Source organism: Sarcophilus harrisii, chromosome 1, assembly GCF_902635505.1.
Source record: "Sarcophilus harrisii chromosome 1, mSarHar1.11, whole genome shotgun sequence".
Taxonomy (NCBI): Eukaryota; Metazoa; Chordata; class Mammalia; order Dasyuromorphia; family Dasyuridae; genus Sarcophilus; species Sarcophilus harrisii.
The window spans coordinates 232,036,234-232,061,389 of NC_045426.1; the positions used below are offsets into that span (position 1 = coordinate 232,036,234).

The window sequence follows — 25,156 nt, forward strand, 5'->3', positions numbered from 1 at the left end:
ATTTATGATAGTTTTTTACCGTTTTTTTTTTGTTTGTTTTTTCTACCACTAAACCACCCTACCCCTCTTACTAAATTTTATCGCTTCCGTCAAACCCCAAAACCGGATGATAGGCCTTTAGTATGGTAATTAAATACTGTGGAGAAATAGGTGCTAAAACACATGTAAGCAGCAACTGGGCCCGACTCAAGCCTACAAACAACTGCTCGCTGCTAGAAACCGTACTATTATAACTATTATAGGATATTATAAGAAAACGCCTAAATATCCTATAAACCTTATAAACTAGATAGACACTCATCTTTCAAACCAAAACCTTGATTCATCTATTTTATAAGTTTAAAAAAAAATTGCAAAAATTTTAATACTGACATAGTATACAAACTTAAATTTTATCAAAATTTTATTTATTGTTTGTGTAGCTTTGCTTTGGGTTAAGCTCTTATTCTCTTATTCTATGTTAGTTAAAAGAGAAGCAAAAGAATACTCTTCTTTCTGCCGCCTTTTCTCTGAAATACAAGTGCTACTTGAGCACCTTTTATTATTTTTAAAATTTTATTTTATTATAGCTTTCTATTTACAAAACATATGCATGGGCAATTTTTCAACACTGACCCCTGCAAAACCTTCTGTTCCAAATTTTCCCTCCTTTCCCCCACTCTCTCCCCTAGATGGCAGATAGTCCAATATATGTTAAATATGTTAAAATATATGTTAAATCCAATATATGTATACATATTTATACAATTATCTTGCTGCACATTAAAAATCTGATCTAGAAAGAATAAAACCTGAGAAGGAAAACAAAATGCAAGCAAGCAATGACAGAAAAAGTGGAAATTCTATGTTGTGGTCCACACTCTGGTCCCATAATCCTCTCTGTGGATGTAGATGCCTCTCTTCATTACTGAACAATTGGAACTGGTTTGAACCCTCTCATTGGTGAAGAAAGCCATATGCATCAAAATTGATCATCGTATAGTCGTCTTGTTGCCATGTATAATGATCTCCTGGTTCTACTCATTTCAATCAGCATCAATTCATGTAAGTCTCTCCAGGCCTCTCAAAAATCATCCTGTTGATCATTTCTTACAGAACAATAATATTTCATGACATTCATGTACCATAATTTATTCAGCCATTCTCTAATTGATGGGTATCCATTCAATTTCCAGTTTCTTGCCACTACAAAGAGGGCTGCCACAAGCATTTTTGCACATGTAGGTCCCTTTTCCTCCTTTCAGATCTCTTTGGGATATAAGCCCAGTAGTAATATTGCTAGGTCAAAGAGTATGTACAATTAGATAACTTTTTGAACATAGTTCCAAATGAGCACCATTTAATTACATTGCTTTATAAACAACCTCCTGAAGAATGAGGATCACCATTATTATACAAAAATAGAATTACTAAGAATGAATCTCAAAAAACCACGACTAAAATGCAAAACAAAAGCCATAAATTGTTCCAAAGGGAAAGTTGGCCATTTGGGCAACATTGTCAAAACTGCCCCAAACTATTTCCTTGTTCCCAAGTCAAAACTGAAACTAGCCACCCTAACATTTAAGACAACAATATTAACCAAAAATATTAGCTAACAACTAATAGCTTCTTAGGTTTACAAAGCACTTTACTGATATCATCACATTTGATTCTTATAGGAACTCTGAGAGGTAGGTACTATTATCATCCCCATTTTATAAATGAGGAAAACTGAGGCAGAGATTAAATAACTTGCCCAGGATCATAGTATCTGAAGCTGGATTTGAAATAAGATTTTTTGGACTCTAACCTCAGCTCTCTATCCACTGGTACCCTTCCTACACGTGTGTGTGTGCATACAAGTAAATTTACATGTATATACACCTACACTCTGAGACACATAATGGACACTACATATTAAACACTACTATAACTAGTAAGCCAAAGACTCTTGTTACAGTAGTTAAGGGTTCACAGCTACACCCAGAGAAAGAACTCTGGGAGATGACTATGAACCACTACATAGAATTCCCAATCCTTTGATTTCCTTCACAGGCTAATTGTATACTATTTCAAAGTCCGATTCTTTTTGTACAGTAAAATAACTGTATGGACATGTATACATATATTGTATTTAACTTATACTTTAACATATTTAACATGTATTGGTCAACCTGCCATCTGGGAGAGGGGGTGGGGGGAAAGAGGGAAAAAGTTGGAACAAAAGATTTTGCAATTGTCAATGCTGAAAAATTACCTATGTATATATCTTGTAAATAAAAAGCCATAATTAAAAACAATAGTAAAGGTACAGACCCCAAACTGTGAAAAGGAAATGGAAGATTTTGTGTTTTAATATCTTTTAGAAAATCAATTCCCTGAGAATGCAGCTCAATTTGAGCATAAATTGCTGTGGATTATCAAGTAATTAGCAATTTTCAAGTTTGTAACATCATCCTTTTACCTCCACCCTCTCCCTCCCATTAAATATTTTCTCACTTTTTTATCCTCCTCCCTAAAATTAAAGTCTTTACTTTGCACTATCTTGTCTAAAGAAAACCTGTCATGGGGGCAGCTAGGTGGCGCACTGGATAGAGCACCAGCCCTGATGTCAGGAGGACCTGAGTTCAAATCAGGTCTCAGACACTTAACACTTCCTGTGTGACCCTGGGCAAGTCACTTAACCCCGATTGCCTCAGCAAAAAAAAAAAAAGAAAAAAAGAAAAGAAAAGAAAAAACCTGTCATGTAAAAACTGCCATATAAATGTGAAGAGCTAATAGGATACCTGAATTTATTCCTGATTCTTCCACTAAACTTCCCTTAGGCCTCCTTCACTTTTTTTTTTTTTTTTTAAAGAAACAGTCCATGTCCAAGCAAAAGATAAAAAGGATCCAGGAGATAAAACGGACAATTTTGATTATATATAATTAAAAAGATTTTGCACAAACAAAATCAATGCAACTAAAATTAGAGGGGAAGCAGGTAAATGCGGAGGAGGGAATCTTTGCAACGACTTTTTCTTTTTTTCTTTTTTTTTTTTTAATTTTTAATTTTTAATTTTTTTTATTTTTATTTAATAGCCTTTTATTTACAGGATATATACATGGGTAACTTTACAGCATTAACAATTGCCAAACCTCTTGTTCCAATTTTTCACCTCTTACCCCCCCACCCCCTCCCCTAAATGGCAGGATGACCAGTAGATGTTAAATATATTAAAATATAACTTAGATACACAATAAGTATACCTGACCAAAATGTTATTTTGCTGTACAAAAAGAATCAGACTCTGAATTATTGTACAATTAGCTTGTGAAGGAAATCAAAAATGCAGGTGTGCATAAATATAGGGATTGGGAATTCAATGCAATGGTTTTTAGTCATCTCCCAGAGTTCTTTTTCTGGGTATAGCTAGTTCAGTTCATTACTGCTCCATTAGAAATGATTTGGTTGATCTTGTGCAACGACTTTTTCTAATAAAGATCTAATTTCTAAAATATGTAGGGAAGTCTTATAAATTAAAAGAACAAAAGCTATTCCCTAAATTATAAATAGTCAGTCAAATGATGTGAATCAGCATTTTTCAGGAAAAAAAAAAAATCTAAGCTTTCAATAGCACATGACAAAAATGTTCTCAACCACTAATAATTAGGGGAACGCATTTTAAAATATCTCATACCCAACAGTTTGTCAAAGTTTAACCAAAAAGGAAAATGAAAAATGATAAAGGAAATTGTGGTAAAATAGGTATATTATTGCATTGTTGATGAAATTGTAAACTACTCCTGTAATTCTGGAAAGGAATATGGAACTATGCCCATCATAAACTGTATATGTACTTTAACCCAGAAATATCAATATTAGATATAGACCCTAAAGACTTCCAATTCTTTGCTGTGGCAAGCAAATGGAAACTATGTGCATGCCTATCCACTAAGGAATGGATGAAGAAGTTATGGTACATGAATGTGATGGAATACTACTGTGCTAAAAGAAATGATGGAGGTCATGGAATGGGAAGCATTTAGTCCAATCTTTCATTTCACTGATAAAGAATTTACCATTAAAATAAACAGAAGAAAATGCCAAATCAAATGCAACAAATATTACAGGTTAAGCAGTTTGAGAAAATCTTCAACAAAAGGATCACAACAAAAGGATCACAAGTAGAACTCTACAAAAAAAAGAAGGTACTGGCCTTAAAAACTCTAAGAGTATATGAAAAGAATAAAGAACTCAAAAAGATAAATAACAAAATTAGACAACTGAAAGAAAATCAACAGCTTAGAATAGAGGTGCTAAACTTTAGTCAAGTACTGAACTTTCACTCAAGCTGAGCTTTCTTTTATATATCCTTCACTTGGGAGTGTGGGAACTCCTTGAGACTAGGAACACTGTCATTTTTTTCTATTTGTATCCTCAGCATTTATTGCAGTTTTGGGCAATGAGTAAATATTCATTATTTGTTCATACAAGGAAATGCAACTGCAATAAAAAAACAAAACAAACAAACAAAAAAAAACCCTAATACCATTGCAGAGTTTATTTTTTAAAAATTAAAGCTTTTTATTTTCAAAACATATATATATAATCTCCCACATTCACTTTGCAAAACCTTGTGTTAATTTTTTTTTCCTTCCCTTGTCCATATCCCCTCCTCTAGATGGCAAGTAATCCATTATATGTTAGATATGTGCAATTCTTCTATATATATATATATATATATATATATATATATATATATATATATTTCCACAATTATCATCATGCATAAGAAAAATCTGATCAAAAAGGAAAAAAAAATGAGAAAGAAAACAAAATATAAGCAAATAACTACAAAAAAAAAAAGTGTTCTCACTTTTTGTCAGGGGTTCTCAAATTACGGCCCACAGGCCAGATGCAGCAGCTGAGGACGTTTATCCCCCTCACCCAGAGCTATGAAGTTTATTTAAAGGCCCACAAAACTAAGTTTTTGTTTTTACTATAGTCCGGCTCTCCAACAGTCTGAGGGACAGCGAGCTGGCCCCCTATTTAAAAAGTATCCCCGTACTATGTTGTGATCCACACTCAGTTCCTCCAGTCCTCTCTCTGGGTACACTCTTCATCACAAGTCCATTGGAACTGGCCTGAATCACCTAACTGTCATTGCAGAGTTTATAATAGAGAAGAAAAATCTGGCATAGTCTGACCTGCACCTTGGTACCTAGATTTGGGGAAAGTAGATTTCAGAGGGTTCAGAGAAAAAATAAGTAGCATTCCATGAACTAAAATGTTTCACAGGGAGTTAAGCCTAGAAGAACATAAGATATACTCAAGAATAAAATCCTGAAGATAAAAGAAAATAATTCTCATAAGAATGAAAAAAAGAGATTTGTCTGAAAAGAGTAATTTGGTTGCACAGTAACTCATCAACTAATTTTGATTTTAAAAAGGTTTGTAAAGAAGAAGACTGAAGCAAGACCAAATAACAGAAAATGTATATAAAAAATGTAGCATGGTTACATAAAAATAATATCAAGAATTTTAAAGCTCAAGATAAGCTGGTGCTCATGAGGATGACCAAGGGCAACAAAAAAAGGGCTTTTTAGTTGTAGTGTGTGCAAAAGTCTTAGTGCAGTTTTTTAAGCATTAATCTTCTTGGTGTAGATGGGATGATAAATGACAAAACAGAAAATACAGAGCTACTCAATTCTTAATTTGTTTCTGTTTTCTCTATAAAGTAGAATGACATAGACTAAAAATGACAGCACAAAAATGACTAAGAGGAAGCTGAAAAATGAAATATCTAAGAAATTAGTAAGGCAACATCTAGCTACATTTGATGAATTAAAGTCACCTAGTCCAAATGAACTACATATTTGGGTCCTAGAAGAACTGGCTATGTGACTGCACAACTGCTATTAGTGATATTTAGAAGATCATAGAAGATGATAGAGATACCACAAGATTGGAGATGAGCCAAATATTGTTTGGGTTTAAAAAAAAAAAAAAAAAGCAAAGAGATGAGTCTGAAAACCACAGACCAGTGAGTTTGACTTCAATTGATAGGAAAATTATTGAAAGAATCAATTGGTAATTATCTACAAAAGGGAAACAGAGATTACAAAAAGTCCACATGACTTCTTCAAAAACAAACTAACCTCATTTTCTTTTTTGACATTTTTGATTACTGAACTAGTAGATGAGGGGAATGCCATAGACATAGTTTAGATATTTTACAAAAATTTTGAAAAAATATTTCATACTATTCTATGCTAAAGAAGAGGCAGAGTTTTAAATATTAAACATTAATATAATTTGATGGATTCAGAAATGGTCAGCTAGGTAGACTTAAAGAACAGTTGTTTAAGACTCACTGTCAGTGCCCCAAGAGGTCTCCAGTACAATATTTCAGGAATCTGTTTGTTGACTCTGTGTTATTTAATATTTTTGTGCACTATTTCTTTAAAGGTATATGTGCATCAAATTTGCAGATTTGTAGCTAACACAATGGATGACAGAAGTTAGGGTTTAAAGGATCCCAATAAGCTAGGACTTCAAGCTAGATTTCTCTTTAGGTACCAAAAAAGAAATCCAGAAATAAAAGAGGGAAGAAACATGGAGATCTGGAGTTTTTGGTAAATTGAAAGCTTAAAATGAGACAGCAGAGTAATGTGGCAGCTCAAAAAGCTAACGTAATCCTGGAATTCATTAAGAGTTCCATAGCTTCTAAGAAGAGAGAAGAGTTATCTTATTGTACTCTGTCCTAGTCAGACCTCATCTGGAGTACTGAGTTCAATTCTGAGCACCATAGTTTAAGAACACTGATAACGTGGGCAAGAACAGTCACAGGAGAGCAATCAAAATGATGAAACGCTTTGAGTTCATAACATATAAGCACTGCTTTAGGGAAATGCATATGTTTAGTCTGGAGAAAAGATTCAGGGGTGAGATGATAATTGGGTTCAAGTATCCAGAGGATTGTATGTGGAAGAGAAATCAGACTTGTTCTGTTTGGCTTCATATGGCAAAGAAGCCAATTAAAGCTAAAGTCAGGAAAAAACTTCCTAACAATTAGATCTGTCCAAAAATTAAAACACCTGCCTTGACAAGAGGAGGAATCCCTCCTCTTTGGAGGTCTTCAAGCAGAGGCTGGACGACCACTCGTCATGTATGTTGTCCCAGAGCTTCCTTCATGTGTGGAAGGAAGCAGATGGAAGTAGAGGGCTCTTCTGAGTCTCAAGTTCTGTGATTCTGCAAAAGGAAATGTTAGAATATTATATATTTCAAGGCAACAAGAAAAAGGCTAGTAACAAAGATTAATTTATTCAGCGAAAAAAAAATTTATAACAAAAAATGTGAGTTAGAATAGAAAATTTCCAAATATTCAGGTTGAGAAAACCACAGATGGGTAAGAACTTTTGCAACTCTGAGGCAACAAAAGAAAACTAGAATGGTGAAACAATGTGAAGAAAATAAATGATCAAGTTCATATCTTCTAATTGGAGGGGGGATAAGGGAGAAAGACTACTGTCTCTTCAAAATCTACTGTCTTAAAAAGATTAGGAAAGAATAAAGAAACTACATGAGGTTTTTATCTGTTTAGTTTCATTTAAAAGTTATTTTTAAAAAGATGGGGAAGGAGAAACAGTTTTATCTTCTATTAGAAGGTTTTTCCAAAATTATTCTTAGTACTATTATCTTCCCTCTATGATTACCTCCAATGGATCCTGTATATATCTGGTTGGTATATAGTCATTTTCACATTGTTTCACCCATCTGAGTGTAGAGTTAATAATAAAGACTGCATCCAAAGTAGTTAGTACAGTGCTGGGCACAACATGCGCTTCAATAAATTCTTGTTAGATTTCACATAAGTTAGGTGCATCAAAAAAAGAAATGTAAAATCTAGAGATGAAGGTGGGAGGAAGGGATATCTCATGAGCATCACTATTATCTGATCAAGGTAAAGAAAAATTGAATACATACAGAATAAAAATCAATAGGTAAAATGGGTTAGGAGAGGGATTATGAGGGAGGGCAAAATTGGGAAGAGAAAAATTACAAGCAACATAAGTTTCTACCTGAAGTATTGCTGAACATAAACTGAGGATTAAAAAGGAAGAAAGGAAGAGCATAGACCAGTAATCTGTTCTGGGCAGATTAAAAAGAGGAAAGGCAAGAACAGTAGGATAAGACAATTCCAAATATAGGCTTATGGATAACCTATTCCCTTTCTCTTTTAAAGAAAGGGGTGGGCGAGTGGTAAAGAGAAGAAAAATTACATTAGCAGTATGATAAAGCAAAAAACCACAACTAATAATCATAACCATATAATGAATGAGATTAACTCACTCACAACAGAGAGATGTAAGTAGAATTCCCCCAATACACTGTTAAGAAAAATCTTGAAACATAAAGTTAAAACAATTGCAAAGACTGAGAAATATGACATCCTTTCAAACTCTTATGTAACAAATATGTTCCTGATACCCAAAGCAAGGAGAAAGAAAGCAGAGAAAACTATAACACTATCTCTTAGTGAACAATAATACAAAAATATTGAATAAAATATTAGCAAAGAAGCTACAGGGGCAGCAGTATAGTAGATAGTGCACCAATCCTGAAATCAGTATGACCTGAATTCAAATCTGGTCTTAGACACTTAATACTTCCTACCTGTGTGACCCTGGGCAAGTCATTTAACCCCAAATGCCTCAAAAAATAATAATAATACAATAGGCTATTATATATGAAAAGGCAGTTAACCAATGAAAAAAAAAAAGCAAGCAACAAACCCTATATGAAAACATGCTCCAAATAACTAATATGAGAAATATAAAGTTGTTCTGACTTATTAACTGAACTGGCAAAGATTGCAAAGGACAAGAGCAATTATTGGTGGATCAAGGAAGATAGGTACAATAAAACTGTTGGTTATAACTGTCAACTGCTACAGGCATTTTGGAACACAATAAGCAATTATAATTTAAAAAATTTTTGAACTGTACATGCCCTTTAGCATAACTATGTTGCTATTTGTCATAGACACAAAAGAGTTCAAAAGCAGAAAGGTCTAATACATGCAAAAATCTTTTTTTTTTTTTTTTTTTTAAAGCAGAACTGCATTTGTTGGAGAAAAAAGGAAATAAATTCTTTACCCATCAATTTAGGAATAGCTGAACAAATTATGGTATATGAATATAATTGAACATTTATTATTATTGAGCGAATATCATTCCCAAATTCAGAGATTTGGGGAAATTAATAGGACTGAATATATCACTAAATGAGGAGAACCAGGAAAATTTGCATAAAACCTTTGATACTGTAAAGGAAAACAACTCTGAAAGGCTTCAGAACTGACCAACACAATAACCAGTGACTACAAAGAACTGATGACCATGTCATCAGAATGGTAAAGTACATTTTCAGACACAGTATGTAGATTTATTTTACTTGGCATTACACATTTATGACAAGGGAGGGCTTCGACTAGTAAAAGTGAGAGGAATCATTGGATAGTGATAGAGATGCCAAAAAAAAAAAAAAAAAAAAAGAGCAGCAATAATTTGTTTTTAAAATACATAGAAGAGTTCAGATAAGGACAGATATGACAGTCGTTACTTTTCTATAAAATTAAAATGTAAAAAAAACTCTCCATAAACATGACTAATATAGAAATGTTTTGCAAGATTGCATATGTATAACTCATATAAAAGTGCTTACCTCTTAGGTAAAGGGAGAAAGGGAATTTGAAATTCAAAATCTTAAGAAAATGTTAAAAAAATTTTACATGTAACTGGGGAAAATAATGTTATTCTTTTAAAAACACATAAAATAAGAAATTCCCAGTGTCCTATGCAATCTTTTTTTTTTTAAATGTTGATATGTGTCTGTTAAACATGTGTTTATAATTTTTTTTAATTGCCTGAAAAAGAACTGGATAATTTCTTCCCTCTTAAGAGGATAGAGCAACAGATAAGATTTCAACTCCCCTCTCCCACCCCACCCCCAGTCCCCACAGTAGTAATAGAAAAGGAGGTGAGGTTAAAGATCTCTGGCTGCAAAGGGGTAAGATCATTTAGTTCTCCCCACTCCACCCTCAAACCTAAGTCAGTCCAAGCACAGTCCTTATCACACTCTCCCCACATCCGTCCATATCACCATGTCTTATCAGCTCTCTATTCCTTCCTTCCTTCCTTCTAGGTCCCCAAACCCTTTCTTCAAGGTTCTGACTCACTCATACTCATTCTCTCTCTCCCTTAAGACACTTTAGTTAAACCCTTACCTATCAACGCCCACCTTCTGTGCCCTCACTGTTCAATCCCACACTTCGATGCCTCCTCAGCACCCTAACGCTGACTCTCTTGGGGAAGCACTTTTTGCTGTTCCGAATGACTGGTAACAAAGCGGAAGCCCCACAATTAAGCTTCTCAGACTCTAACCCTGCTTCCCTTTAGGACCCTCCGCGAGACCCAGCCCACCTAACGACCCCTGCCCAGTGGCTCGCCAATCCCATGACCCTTGCCTACTCGGCCGCCCCTCCATCCAGGGACGCTTCCCCTTGTCCGCCTCCTCTGCGAAGACCCTAACCTCAGCCGCCTTTATCCCACGGCTCCTCGCATCGTCTGCATCTCCATCCTAAGACCCTGCCTGCCCGGTCGCCCCTGCAGGCAATGAACCCTCCCCTAGTTCCCTCCCATGCAAGGATCCTTGACCTCGCTCGCCCCCATCCTTTGACCCTTGCCCCGGGTTATTCTCACCGCACGACCCTCCCTAGTCTCCCTCCCTTCTAATACCCTTCCCCATTAACCACAATCACAAGCTTGCACGCCCCAACACGCCCACCCGAACCTGCGCTCCAGCACAGCCCCAGGTCCGGCCTCCGGGCCCCATTGCCGGAGGACCGGCTCGGCCCCGCCTAGGCCCCCCCGCCCGCCCCTTCCCCCCCCCCCCCCCCCCCCCCTGCACACCAACTCTCTTCCTCTCCCACGGCAAAGATTCCCTGCGCCCGCGACCCCGCCGCACTCACCTCCGGCCCCAACAGCGGCTGTGCCGGGGGAGCCCGGGCCAGGAGCGCCTGACACGGGCGAGGCGTACCATTCGCCAAACCGCGGGCACGGGGAGGGACGGTTTATCGAGGGAAGAGAAATTGCCCTCTGAAAGAAATCTCACAGCGCAGAGACATCCAGTCCCCTTTTAAATGACTTATAAAACCTGAAGATCAAGAGGTCTGGCGGAAGTAAATCCCGGCTGTCTCTTGGATCTTCCTCGCTTCTGAGTACTCCCCCCCAGGAAAATATTAAAATGGTTCAGGCCACCCATTCCTGGCGAAAATAGCAAGAAGAAACCGTTTAGAGTCCAAGGGGAGTACGGACTTTAAGAAGGAAAAAAGGGGCGGGGCAGCCAAAAATCAAAAGCCCATTCTTAGCTCCAGTCCACTTTTGGAAAGAAAGAAAAAAGAAAGAACTCGTTAGCAACAGCGACGTGCGCTCCCACTTCTTTTGCTTGTGGGGTCTGACTTGCACTGAGTACCAAAGCTCCCATTTCAGCAGGCTGGTGAAATGGTACGGTCCGAAAAGGAGGTGGTGTGTGGGGGGGGGGGGGCGGCCGTCATGTGATGCTGCTTATAGTTTCTACTCCGCCAGATTCTATAACTCGTGGCTGGGCGGGGTGAAGGGGATTGTGGGTGTGAGCGCAGCTGTGCAGCCTTCCGGCATCCTTCCCCGAGAACCCGAAAGAAAGCGCGTTTGTCGATAAAATCTGCATTTCTCTGCCTGATGATGTCAAATCAACTAGCACTTAAGTGCTCTAAGTTCCGGGCAGTCTTAAGTGCCGTGCAAATGCTTTTTAATAAATAAAATATCCGTTATCCTTGCTTCCCGAGTCCCAGTGGTCAAAGAAGAAAGTTCATCACCTGGCATGGGGGTGGAGGCGAGAAAGGGCAACCCTCGGTTGAAAAGCCTCTCTGCAACTCCCCTGGGTTGGTCACCACTTGCACATAGAACTGCTTTTGAAATTCCAGACTCCCTACCTGCCAAATGGGGGCACTGGGAGTAGGATATGCTTCATCCTCATTTAATCAGAATTTAAGCCATTTACCCAAGCGCTCCCTAAGAAGAGCCTGGGTGGAGTAAAATTTCTTAGAAGAATCTGGATTATGCTGCCACCCACTGTTCAGAATTTAACTGGCGATGGAACCTGTCTTATCTTTAGTCATATGCTCTTAAAAAACAAATTCTGCCTCTTTACTCAGCCTTGATATTTTAATGCAGAGGTTATTAACATTTTTATGTACCCCTTTGGCAGAATGATTTTTTAAAAAATAATAGCTTTTAATTTTTCCAAATACATGCAAAGACAGTTTTCAACATTCATCTTTGCAAAACCTTGTGTTCCAAATTTTCCTACCTCTCTCCCCCTTCCCTAGATAGCAAGTAATCCAATATAGGTTAAACAAGAGCAAACCTTCATCATGCTACTAGAGAAAAATCAGATCAAAAGGGAAAAAACTCAGAAAGAAAAAAACAACAACAACCAAGGTGAAAATACTGTATGTCGATCCACATTTAGTCTCCATTGTCTCTCTGGATGTAAAGGCGCTCTCCATCACAAGTCTATTGGAATTGCCTTGAATCATTGTTGAAAAGAGCCAGGTTGTCACAGCTGGTCATCACATAATCTTATTGTTGTGTTCTTTCTACTCACTTCCCTTAGGTTCATGTACTTCTTCCCAGACATTTCTGAAATCAGCCTGCTTATCATTTCTTATAGAACAATAATATTCCATTACATTCATCTACCATAACTTATCCAGACATTCCCCAACTGATGGCTATCCACAAAATAATTTTTTAGATGCACAAAATACATTAGAATACAAATGAAAATAATTATACTGAAATAGCTGTGTTTTTAAAAGTTCACAGACCTCAGGTTAAAAACCTTCCTACATTAATGTTTTCTTAGCTACTAGCTTTTCTATGCCTCCTTGCACAAGCAGATCTATTACTTGCAAAACCTCTTCTCTGGCAAACATTGTCCATTTGATTTCTACACATCTTACTTAAGAGCTGATGAATTTTAAAACAATTATGTTGAAAATCAAGTTGATTCCTTATTTGCTCCATAATTTTTTGCTGCTGCTTAAAGATTCTCTTTTTCTTCCTTCCCTTTCCCCCCTGCTTTATAAGTGCCTCTTTTTCAGGTCAACAAGCCTGAATTTCCTTAGCTACTTTCTTCCAAACCTCAAAAATCCTTGTATGCAGAAGTTTAATTTCCCATTAGTCATACAGATGTCATACCTCCATCTGCCATCTCCTCCAAGATCTTAATCCACTGGTCCATGTCTCTTCCTTACTACAGGTTCCTTCTTATCTACCTATAAATGTGTTTTGGTTTCCCCATCTTACCCCCCCCCCCCAAAAAAAAAGGCCTTAATTCTTCTCATTTTTTATTCTATCATCTCACTGATAAACTTCTCCCACTTTACACTAATCTTTCTCCTTAATCCCTGGCAATTTGCCTTCTGGATTGATTGACCATTTGATTGATCTTGTAATCATTAAATCTTATGTCCTTTTTTCAATCCGTGTCCACTTTGATCTGAGGACTCTTGGACATTGTTGACCATCCCATCCTGATGAATCAGGAAAGGAGACAAAAGGTACAGTGAGAGATTTCCTTTCCCTTTTTATTCCTAAGGGTCATCATTCAGTACGTAATCTATACTAGTATGTATCCCTCATGAACAACTGTTCTAATAACTTCCTTAAAGGTCTTTCTTAATTCTTTTTACTCCCCAATTCATACTATGACAAAGTTAATCGTCTTTTGTATATTTTTGGTAATGTTTTTGGTTTTTTTCCTTTGGAGATATTTTTGCTGCCTACTGCTTCCTGACTAAAATTCATACTTTTGTTTGCCTTTCAAGTTTTCCACAAATCAAGGCTCCTTACTTCTGGAACTGGACATATTTCTACAAAATTTCACATATTTTACACACCAACACAAAAATTCTGCACCTCAAACATACTTGCCCTTAGCTTTTGCTCACATTAGGCTGTCCCATGTTCAGGATGACTTCTCCCTCTCTTTACCTACTAAATTTCTACTCATTAATGTCAAATTAAAGACATTTTCTACCAGTTTTCCCTCTTTAAATGATCTTCCTTAGAATTTGTTTTATTTTATAATAGCTAATGTTTATATTGTGCTTTACAATTTGCAAAGTATTTTGTAAACATCTCATTTTATCCACACAACAGCCCTGGGAAGCAGACATTTCTCCTATTTTGCAGATGAAGAACTGAGGCAGATAAGAGGTTAAACTAATTTTGTCTCCTCCTGATGAGGTTTGTATCCCCTCAATTCCCAGTGGTGGTGAGGTTAGTGGCAATAAGAGAGTTATTAAAATCCCCTTTTAGTTGGCCCGAAGGTTTAAAGTGAAAGAATATGCTTATTCCCGAATTACTAATTGCAAAATGAAAGTTTATTGTTATATAGAAACCAGTTTCTTAAGAGACTGACTTCTATAGTGTCAAAGACCTATTAGGAAAATGGAGTCTTAGGCTGAAGAGAGAATGCCTTCTGAGGGGACAGGGTCCTAGCAAATTGCTTGGCCCTCTGCAAAGAGTGAATCCAGAAACTACCCTTTTTAAGGAGTCTTGAGACTTCAGGACTCAGGTTCCCAGATTTAAATACTTATCAGTTTCCAGCCCAGAGCTCCTATTGGAATTAACACTTCAAAGGGGTGCTTTTTGACCAGGATTTTTAATTGAATCAAAGGTTCTGGCATCCCCGAAGATAACTTATCTGGGGGGGGGGGGGGGGGGGAATATGCCTTCCTCAGGAGGGGTTGAGACTCCAAAAGGGATCACAGACAAAAAGGAAATACAGTTTCTTAAAGGGAACACAATTTCAGTAAAGGGAACATTTTCCCTCCCCTTTCACTCCAGCTCCACATCCCTTAATATGTTTAATCATTGGGCTTCCCCATTTCAAATTTGAACCAACAATCAGTACTTTATACTTTCCTCATAATAGCTAAAAGTTTGGGCAAGGCCAAATCCTTAGGGTGATCACTGAAAACTCCACGTTGAGATTAAGGATTGTTTTATTCTTTGGATTCATATTCCAACTGCCCATATCATAGTAAAAACTTAATAGATGTTTATTGGTTCTAATGACAAGGTTTCTATTGGCATATTGAACTTGGAACAAGATAGTTTGTATTGTGCAGGTCAATAAAATGTTTACTCTTGACCCTATCAGATGCCAGATTAACAATAGACCAACCGCCAAGCAGAGCATACAGATGCGGGGAAAGATTCCAATCTTTGATTCCCAACCCCCCTAGCTAACGTAAATTACCCTTTGACTCACAAATCCTGGTCCCTTTGAATTCCAATAGAAGGTCCGGACCTGTCCCAGCCCCACCCGGATCTGAGCCAACTCTGGGGCTACACCCCAAAGCCCCTCAAGCTAAGTCTCCGACTTAAAAGGACCACACTGGGAACCCCTCTTTGCAGAGATTCCAAACATGGTCGCCATGTGAGGACCCTCTGTCCACTGGACTCCAGTGCCTTCTTTATCTCTACCTTCACCTATCTCCTACTTCTAAACTCAGTATTAAACCTCTTTTATTAATCTAGCTCTCTGGGCCAATAAATGCTTTTATTGGGAATCCGCGCCGCTACTAGACCTCATATACCGCCATATCCTTGCGCCAAATCCAAGGGGGTTGCAGGGGAACTCTGTTTGACTCCCTGTACCCCAAACCCGCCACTAGACCTAACTAAACCCTAATTTCATTTAGGTACTCCAAATGTAGACCTCGACATGTGGTCTACACCTCAACAATATTACACAAAGAAACCTTACTTTTTGGGTTTCCGTGAGTTTTTTGACAAGGCAATCAGGATTAAGTGACTTGCCCAAGGGCACGTAGCAGATATTACTTTTAAAATGCAAATGTTTTGATTTCTAAATTCTTATTCCATAATGGTTCATAGATTTTGTAATGTGAAATGTTGTAGAAGCTCAATGTTCTTTCTACACTTTGCCTAAAGTGCACAAATGCCTTTTTTCAACTCCAAAATTAAGCAGAAAGAAGATTTTTCTGTGGAGAAATTTAAGGCAAGATTCTTCTTTTGATTTCATTCGTTTCATTCCATTTTTATTTCATGAGGAGAAACAAAAGGAGCATCTTCAAATTTTCAGATGAATCAGGGCCCAGAGAAATTAAGTGATTTTATTAAGATCACACACCTGGGGCAGAATTGAGATTAAAAACTCATATCTGTCCTAGTGTTCTAAAATATCCAAGAAACATATTGTTTTATTTGATAACTGGTAAATGGTTTGGAAGTTTGAAGTAAGCCTCTTGAAGGATGAGATTGTTTTAATTTTTGTCTTTGCATTCCCAATGCTTAATAAATGCTTGAATCGAACTGAAGATGGAAAATTTTTAAATGAAGTCTGGAGTTACCAATTTTTCATGCTATTTTCCATTCCTATCCTCTCTGGCTTTGATTTTTGGTGAACAAGAAAGAGAAAGAACAAATGTACATTTTAAAAAAGATATTTTGGAAAAAGCATAAAAGATAAAAATTCTCAATGTCAGCAAGCAAGTACTAAATCTAGTCACCAACCTTTATTGCTTTAAAGACCATATTAAAAACTTAAGAGTACAGTGAGACTTAAGGCTTTATAAAGCAATTTGAGATTCTCAGTTAAGAATACAAACTATTCTATAAGCAGTCTAGCTATATTTTCTTGTGTTTTTCTACAGATTGTATCTATCAGTAAAAGTGACTATGTGCTGTACTAAAAATTATATTGATTGGTGAAAAAAAACATAAGAGATGTCAAATCTAGAAAGCATTTTTAGAGATCCAGTTCATATGCCTCATTGCACTTGTTACTCAATTGGGGTGAGTGCTCAAGGTCACAAATTGAGCTAGAACAGTCAAAACTAAAAAGCTAGCTAGATCTTCTGAATCTCATGCATGGAACTTTTGATCAACAGATTTTTACTCTTATAAGCAAAATTGTACATCTTAGAATAACCCCCACTTCTTCCCCGACATACATACAATTTTCAATTAGTACCTGTTCCTATGGAGATATTTAGACAGGCATCTAAAATTTTTATCCTTTAACATATTGACTTCAACAAGGAAAACATTTTCTCAAGTTCTAGATGGATGAAAGCTTTGCTTACTAAGATCAATGGGAGGGACAACTTCCATACAGTACAACAGGTGGTCTTTTAAAAAGGTATTTCCTAATAAACTTTTTTAAAAGAAGCAAACAAAAGCTGGCAATTATATATCTTTTTGCACTTCATTTTTATTTTTCAAGGTTACAATTAGACTTTTCTTTCTTTCTTTTATCTCAGGACTAACTATCCCTGTCTATTTGCCCATGCAAGTCACCATTCTTTCTTAAGTTATACTATTTTCTAAGAATAAGCTATAAGGGCATAGGTTAAGGTTTAGTTAGTCACTGCCACTTAATGTAAATCTCAACAGTACACATACCACATATGGATTAAACTGACATATACTTCTAGAGATGTTAATTCCTTTTCATCAGTTATTTCTCTTCTTATTAATCTAGCTATTCTGAATGTTTTCTCTTAAATATGCTGTTATAATATACAATGGCATGTTGACCATTTAATCAATGATTAAACACAAGATATTTTTGTGTTACATGAAATTCCAAAAGTGTACAATAACATGGACACTTCACAGACAGCCTAAAAGTTCAAAAAAACCTCCCCAAAAAACTACATAAACAATTAGTGCAAATTAAGATTTAAAGACACTCCAATTGCAACATTCATAACCCGAAGTTAATGACCTTCACTAACACACACATTGAATTTTATTTTGAAATACTCTTTAAACGCCAAGAGCTTCTGAACTGCATTATAGGAATTTGCCAAAACATTAAACGTAGAAACAACATTGAAAAAACTACCATCTTGCATTCATTTTATTACATTTTCCCTTTAGTGATGAACCCAGTGTTTGGAAATAGACACTATATTCAATAAATGCTTGAAAATGAGATTGCTATAAGCTAACCATCTTTTCAAAATTGCATTGTTGTAATCCAATGGGGGCGGGGGGCTCAAATGAATAAAGATTCATTTCTGATATCTTCATCTTGAGAACTAATATTTTAGGAATATACGGATCTGTTGTCAACACTAACACAAAGACAAAGTGAAAAGCAAAGAATTACATCCTAAACTATCAGGGGCCTTAATATGGATCTTTGGTTATTTATTTATTCAGTCAATAATCCACCAGCACCAGCATTTCTATTTCAGAGCAAACCCTTACAGTCCTGGAGTAGTTTACAAATTTAGGAACAGAAATACACTGCTATATGAATTAGTAACAAAGCTTCTAGTTCTTTTATTTCATACTAATTTCCCCAGAAGTAATACTTGGTAAAATTTTGCTCTGACATGACAAAGTTTTCTTGGCTGTCACCCATGAAATTGTCTTCTTGTGAGGTTTTAAAAATAGACTGACAGGTAATGGTTTAAGTCAGCTGTGAGACAAGTATCAGAAACAAAAACAATAAGAAGCGGTTATCTTGTTTCATAAGGCAAAAGTAATTTCTGAGCCACTTTTTTTCAATATCATCAAGCAACTATTCCTATTTAGAGGAGTTTTCACAAAAAGAATTGTGGAAATAGTAGATTAATAATTTTCTTCAAAAACAAGAATATCCAAATAACGTTAAGAAATAACTAATACATTCTTCTTTTTTGTCCTACATCTGTGATTTCATTAGCATCAGGATCTCCCTCTACCACCCAAGATCTACAATAGCATTTTTCAACATAAAACTTGAAACTGGGTCAATTCTCAATTCTGAAGCCAAACTTTTTTAGTACACTAGTTTTTCAGTTACTTGGCTTTCATATTTTTGGTTTTTGGAGGCGGGTCCCAATGCAATTGATTCTGACCAAATATCATATAGATTTTCATTGTAATTTTAAGTTATGACTTGTGTTTATTGTATTCCTATAGTCAGCAGCTAACAAAAAAAAAAATAATTCTAGTTTTAGCTATTGATTTGAAATAGGGCATGGGTACATATTTTGTTTTATTATCAATCCATCTATCTTAAATGCATTTGTCATATAAGTGCAAATACTTTTGTGTATAGAAATAGCTGATCTTTTCTAGTCTTTAAAAAATAAATGTTCTTTTCAACTGTTCAAATTTATGTATATATAGTTTTTTTCTTACAATTTAATGTTCAAGCTGCAACACAGGCATAATTTTTTTGTTTATAATACAAAGACATATTTGAGAACTAAAGGAAATTCAGGATTACAACTTCATTGTAGATCTAACAAAAAAAGAAGGGAATCTGGATGTTGAAACGATTGACATTAATGGTTTGGAGCGCTAACAAGACCAAATAAGCAAGCAAGCAAAGTTTTAAAAGCTAAAATTTAAGGAATTTCTCCACTGTAAAAATCCCCTGTTGAAACAGATACTTTTCTCTAAAACAGTGGTTCCCAACCTTGGGGGTCCATGATATGCTAAGTTATCATAAGGGATTTCTATGACTCTATGTGTGTAGGAAATATTACCAATCTAATCTCTAAAAGTTTGCAACAAGAATATTTATGGTGACTTTCATGTGCCTGAACTGGAATTTAAAAAATTTTTGGAATGAAATATATCTTCTTTTGCTATTGTGACTAACAAAATACAAATTTATTCAAAGACTATAATTAATACATATTGGGGTTTTTTTTGTTTTTGTTTTTTTTTACCATCCTGTCTTTTCACAGTCAATGGGTAGTAAAAAGATACCTACTATCATGTAGGGAAGCTTTGAAAGTTTTAGATGTGAATAGGGTCCTTATAAGTGAAAAGACTGAAAACCAAACCACTGCTCTGTATTATAAAGGCTACTACTTTTTAGCCTTCATTGGAATGCTTAATTCTAATAGCTTTAGAGCAATATTTCATCCATAAAAACACAATTATCTTAAATGATGCCATCAGCGCGGGACAGAAAACTCCCACTATTTTATTGCTCAGTGATGACATTCTTTGGCTTAAAAAACATGTTCTTCTTATCATTCCTTTAATACTTAGCTGAAAATTCTTTAGATAGTACCTTAAACACCATAGCTGTATATATGTTGAGTTCTGGCTCACATAAAGCACTACAGGTGTTAAACATGAAAGAATTCTCACAAAGTATCTTACCACTGAGCCTTAAACCAGGGAAGAGATTACTGTGGCAAAGTTGAGAGAGTGCTACACTTAAGAGTCAAGAGACCTGGATTCAAGTTCTGCCACTTACTAGCTATCTGATAATGGGCAACTTACTTTTAACTTCTTAGAGAAGATGGACTTGCATTAACTATCTCACAGTTTTATTGTGAGGAAAGTTCTTTGCAAACCTTAAAGTGCTATATAGATGTGAACTATTATTAACATACGTAATGCATGGTATCTCAATCATCAGGTTGGAATTTTTGTATTGGTTAAAAAAAAAAAAATGCACATGCTAATAGCCCAAACAGTATACTTCTTAGACAGGTAGCAATGTCCTACATTCAATTATCATTTCTTCTGCTGGATTTAAAAGAATCCCAAATAGATGAAAAATCATTAATTCAGAAGATGGCAGGATGAAACAGGGAAAAGGCAACAAGGGTGAAATGGCATTTTTTTTTTAATTGGATCCACTATAGAAAAGAATAATTTCCAAAATAAGGAGAATTATTCTATCAAAATTCTGATCTGTCTACTACCATGTCTCAGCTTATATTGCAGATCTTGGTAATTCAGATACAGTCAATTTTGGATTAAAAAAAAAAAGACATCAAGGGTCATTGCTGCATACTGAAGAACAAAAATATATTTCAATAGCTTCTCCCTCATCACTGAAAGAAGCTAAAGCCCATACTGAGACATGAGGCAGCGATGGTAACAAACTTTTAAGCAGGTATTTTTTTCCTTACTTTTGTTTCAAAAAACTAAGCCTTGGATTATGAGTGCTAATTTTGTAAAGTCATAGATTCAGAGTTGTAAGGGATCTTAGAAATCTAATTCAACCTCCTCAATTTACAGATGGAAAAAAAGGAGGACCAGAGAATGAGTGTCTTATTCAAAACGACATAGTTGGTTAGGGACAGAACCTTGATTAGAATCCAGATCTTCTAAAAGCCAGTCCCGTGCTCTATAATGCAAAGTTTCTCTAAGATATATAGCCTTTCATTACTAAACACCTAACTTTACTTATATTTAGAGGTTCCAAACACACAAATAAAATACTTTAGATTATGTCCTTTCTCAATAACTGACTTTCAACAACAGGACACCATTATTACCATCACATATAAATCAGTAATTTAAGTCCATTTCAGATCGTAAATTTTAAGACACTTCAGCTAAAGGAGCACAAAAGCACAACTTAGTTGAAAAACAATGAAGCAAAAGTAGAAGCGCGAAATACTTAAAAAAAAAAAAAGCCATGTTGCTTTACAAAATCCTTCATTGCAAGTAACAGTGTACATTTAGTCTATAATATAAGTAATGATAAAGAGGCTCATGAGTTTTAAATAATGAAAACCTGATTTGCTAAAACCCTACACCAAAAAAGGCACATGAAACATGTCAACATTAAAAAAAAAACCTGATGTCAATAGAAAAAACAAATATATTTTAGTTTGATGACAAACCAATTTTCATGGGTTTTTTTATCTGAAATTTTTCATTATAGCAAAATTTTGCCTATCTTTCAGATAAACCCTGCAGTATTATAGGATGAACTCAGTAAAACTGATAGCCAAATTAGTCTCAGAACTCTGTGAATAAAATTCACTAAGTAATCAAAATAAAATCATGCTAATTGCAGCTTAATTGAAAATGCTTTTAACAAGGAGTAAGAGCAAAAAACAAGTCAGGTGCATATCAAATGAAAAGACCAAAATGAGCAGGAGGGGGAAAAGCTATGTTCAAGATTATAAAAGGATATTCCATGCACCATTATTTTGGAAAGTGCTTAAAAATGTTTGATAGCATCCCTTTAATTCTCATTTCTACACCAGTACCAGCAGACTGTGTAAATATTTTGATTCCTCTGAAAACTAAAACTAATTTTGCCAAATCTAGTAGGCAATGTCCAAGTCTATAAAAGTCCATAAAGTTTTAAATAGCTTCTGCCTTTCAAGTAAACCCTATTCCTACCCCCCTCTTTTTTGTAAAACCAAACTATCATTGATTTTAAGGAGTCAAAAAACCTTTCAAATAGTAATTAGTTTTATGTCCCTGTTTCTCACAAAAGAAAACTGTTTTCAGAAGGGGGGGAAAGAGGAAAGTACTACAGGAACACAGTAACATTCAAGCCATTTAAAACAAAAGGTAGATTATTTAATGCAATAACGATGTTAATCTGAAGATAAATAAATTCACAAGAGACTTTAAAAGTTTTGAGATCTTTTCCTTTCTTTGCAGAGAGAAAATTTTGGAAAGCATATAGGACTGAAGATGTCAAAACAAAATTTAATTTCTTAATGTCCAGATAAAACAGTTTCAGTCCTCTCTGCCATTCTCATAGTTTCCAATGGTCAAGTGGTGGTTCTTTCAGTTTAAAGCACAGAAAATGTAAATTTCAAGAATAACTGGATGGTTTGCTTCCTGAATCATCTTCTTGTGAGCCCATACTCTGCAGAACAGGAAAAGAAAAGTTTTTTTTACTCTTTTTTACTCTTTTTCCATTTCTTTCTCATCTACCCAAAATTACAATAATCTTTCTCATATATTATTCTCACTTCTTGTACAAAAAATTCACTTCAAGGAATCAGTCTCCAATCTTCCCTAAATAAAACTGTCTATTAATCATGATATTAAGAACTGAAAGCCTTACTGCCAAGCTATATGAATATTTCTTTTTCATGATACATAACAAGATACTTTGGTATTTCAATATTATAAAATCTGAAATCCTAATTATATTCCAGATATAGGAAGAAGTTTACATGCTTTTCTCCTCCAGCCCACTTTAAATAAAAAGAAAAAAATAATACCTTTTGCACAAACTGAGGATTCACTGTGATTTCTTGATCCATGGCCTTGAGTCGCTCATCAAGCTCTATACATTTCAGCATCTGAGATATACAAATTTATACTTAATATGATAAAAAGTGAAATTGGCTTAAAGTACAGTTTATTCAAAATATAAAGAAACTGACATGTGCATTAAGCAAAACTACATTGCAATTAGTATTCCAAGTCATGAAACAAATCCTTTTTTCTCACACAAATAAGCATAGTATTCATACTTTCCTTCTTTCAGCACCATCACCTACCCATCTAAGAAGCCCACAAAAGTGAAACTGATTTCAAATTCACTATGAAATTTATGAAGATAGTGGAAAGAAGCCAGGAAATTGCCTGAGCTCTCCCCAGTTTCCACTGGAAACAACATTAAATCAAGCTTCTAAACCAATTCTGAGATGACAAAGTCAACAAAAAGACAGAATGAAACAATTTTCTGGTTTAAGATAACTTAGAAGGACTTCAGGAAAAGTCTGTCTGTCTCACTTGGGAAAGAGGAGCACAGCCCAGTACAGGTGGTATCCAGGCAAGCTAGCAGGAGGCTCTATAATACAGATGAGCCACAAAGGTTCTGGCACAGAAGGCAAATTGCCAGTCCCAGAAGCCAGGACACAACAGACTCAATTAGGCCAAGTCAACCCAGCTCAGTGGGCAAATTGCCAGAACCTTGAGGTCCCAACATAAGACATATAGAACAGTGCCCCAGGAGCAGAGCTCAATTTTAAGAGCCACAAGACAGACTAAAAAAATGAACAAAAAAAGCAGAAAGAAACTTGATCATAAAAAGCTACTATGACAACAGGAAAGATCAAAACACAAACTCAGAAAAGAGCAATGTCAAAACGCCTTCATGCTAATAAGCCTCAAAGGGAAATATGGTTTCAAGTCCAAAAATTCTTCTTGGAAGAGCTCAAAAAAAATTTTTTAAATCTGAGAAGTAAAAGAAAAATTAGGAAAAGAAATGAGAGTTTTGCAAGAGAGAGTCAACAGTGTGGAAAAGGAAGGACAAAAATTGACTGAAGAAACACAACTCATCAAAAATTAGAATTGGTCAAATGGAAAAGGAAATAATTCCTTAAAAATTAGAAATGGGCAAGTAGAAGCTGATGACACTATGAGATATCAAAAATCAGTCAAATAAAATCAAAAGTTTGAAAAAAATAGAAAAAAGGAAACTGCTAGGCTTACACTTACCATTTAAATCAGTATCTAAGATAAAAATATTAATGATATTTATGCATTCAAAAACTTAAATGAATGAAAAAGCAGTTTATACAAGAAGTTCCCTCTGTTTCCAATTCCCTAAAATTAAGTAATCCTCAGCTAATGAAGATCAACTCATTTGATAGGATTCAAGGAAGTCGTTATAAAGTCAATTGCCCCTTGTTTACCAACTGAAAGCAGACAGGATATTGGTAACTAATCTAAAATATTTTATCCTGTGTAGTATCCAGAGCGTTAACAAGTCACTCATGCTCAAGCATGCTGCTATTTAAGAGCTCCTGGAGAAGATACTAATGACAACATCACTTATCAACCCCAGCCTTTAAAAATGCCACCTCCCTTTAGAAAGTGATCTTTTTGGGGACAGAAAGGGGAATGGGAAGAATAGGAGTTTATATATTCCTAACATTCTGCATTAGAATGTAAAATGCATTTTTGCCACTGAAACAGTATTAAATGATGTTGAGTTGCAGTTGAAAACAGTAAGAGCACAAATGAAATGAGTAAGCTGGCCTGGGAATCTAACTACCATTTCTACAAGCCTTGCCTCTGAGAAAATGTATGCTGAACTACACATTTATAAACAAACATTTGAAACACAACTCAAAGGTAATCTGAGAAGTACCTGTACTTGATACTAAAAATGAGTTTTTAAGGTACAGAAATAGTGAAGTCTTCTAATCCCTGTAAATCTCAATCACACTAGAGCATTTACATTAATATTTACCTCCTGATCGATGTTATGAAGCATAGCTGGATTATTATATTTTTCAGGATTATCATGGAAACTGACCATACCATCCTTTTGATTAATACTTGCAAAAATTTCACCATCTTCTATCTATAGATAAGA

General features: G+C 35.5%; 1 protein-coding gene across 1 annotated transcript in view; it reads right to left on the reverse strand.

Annotated features, from left to right (window-relative positions):
* Positions 1 to 17,297: 17,297 nt before the first annotated feature.
* The window catches only part of COPS3 (COP9 signalosome subunit 3), a 39,853-nt gene continuing 31,994 nt past the window's right edge, over positions 17,298 to 25,156 (reverse strand). The window contains exons 10-12 of the mRNA XM_003761518.4: positions 25,031 to 25,144; positions 23,049 to 23,129; positions 17,298 to 22,687 (exon numbers count right to left, since the gene is read on the reverse strand). Of these exons, the coding sequence (XP_003761566.1) occupies positions 22,634 to 22,687; positions 23,049 to 23,129; positions 25,031 to 25,144 (249 nt within the window). The 3' untranslated portion in view covers positions 17,298 to 22,633. The remainder of the gene's footprint in view (positions 22,688 to 23,048; positions 23,130 to 25,030; positions 25,145 to 25,156) is intronic.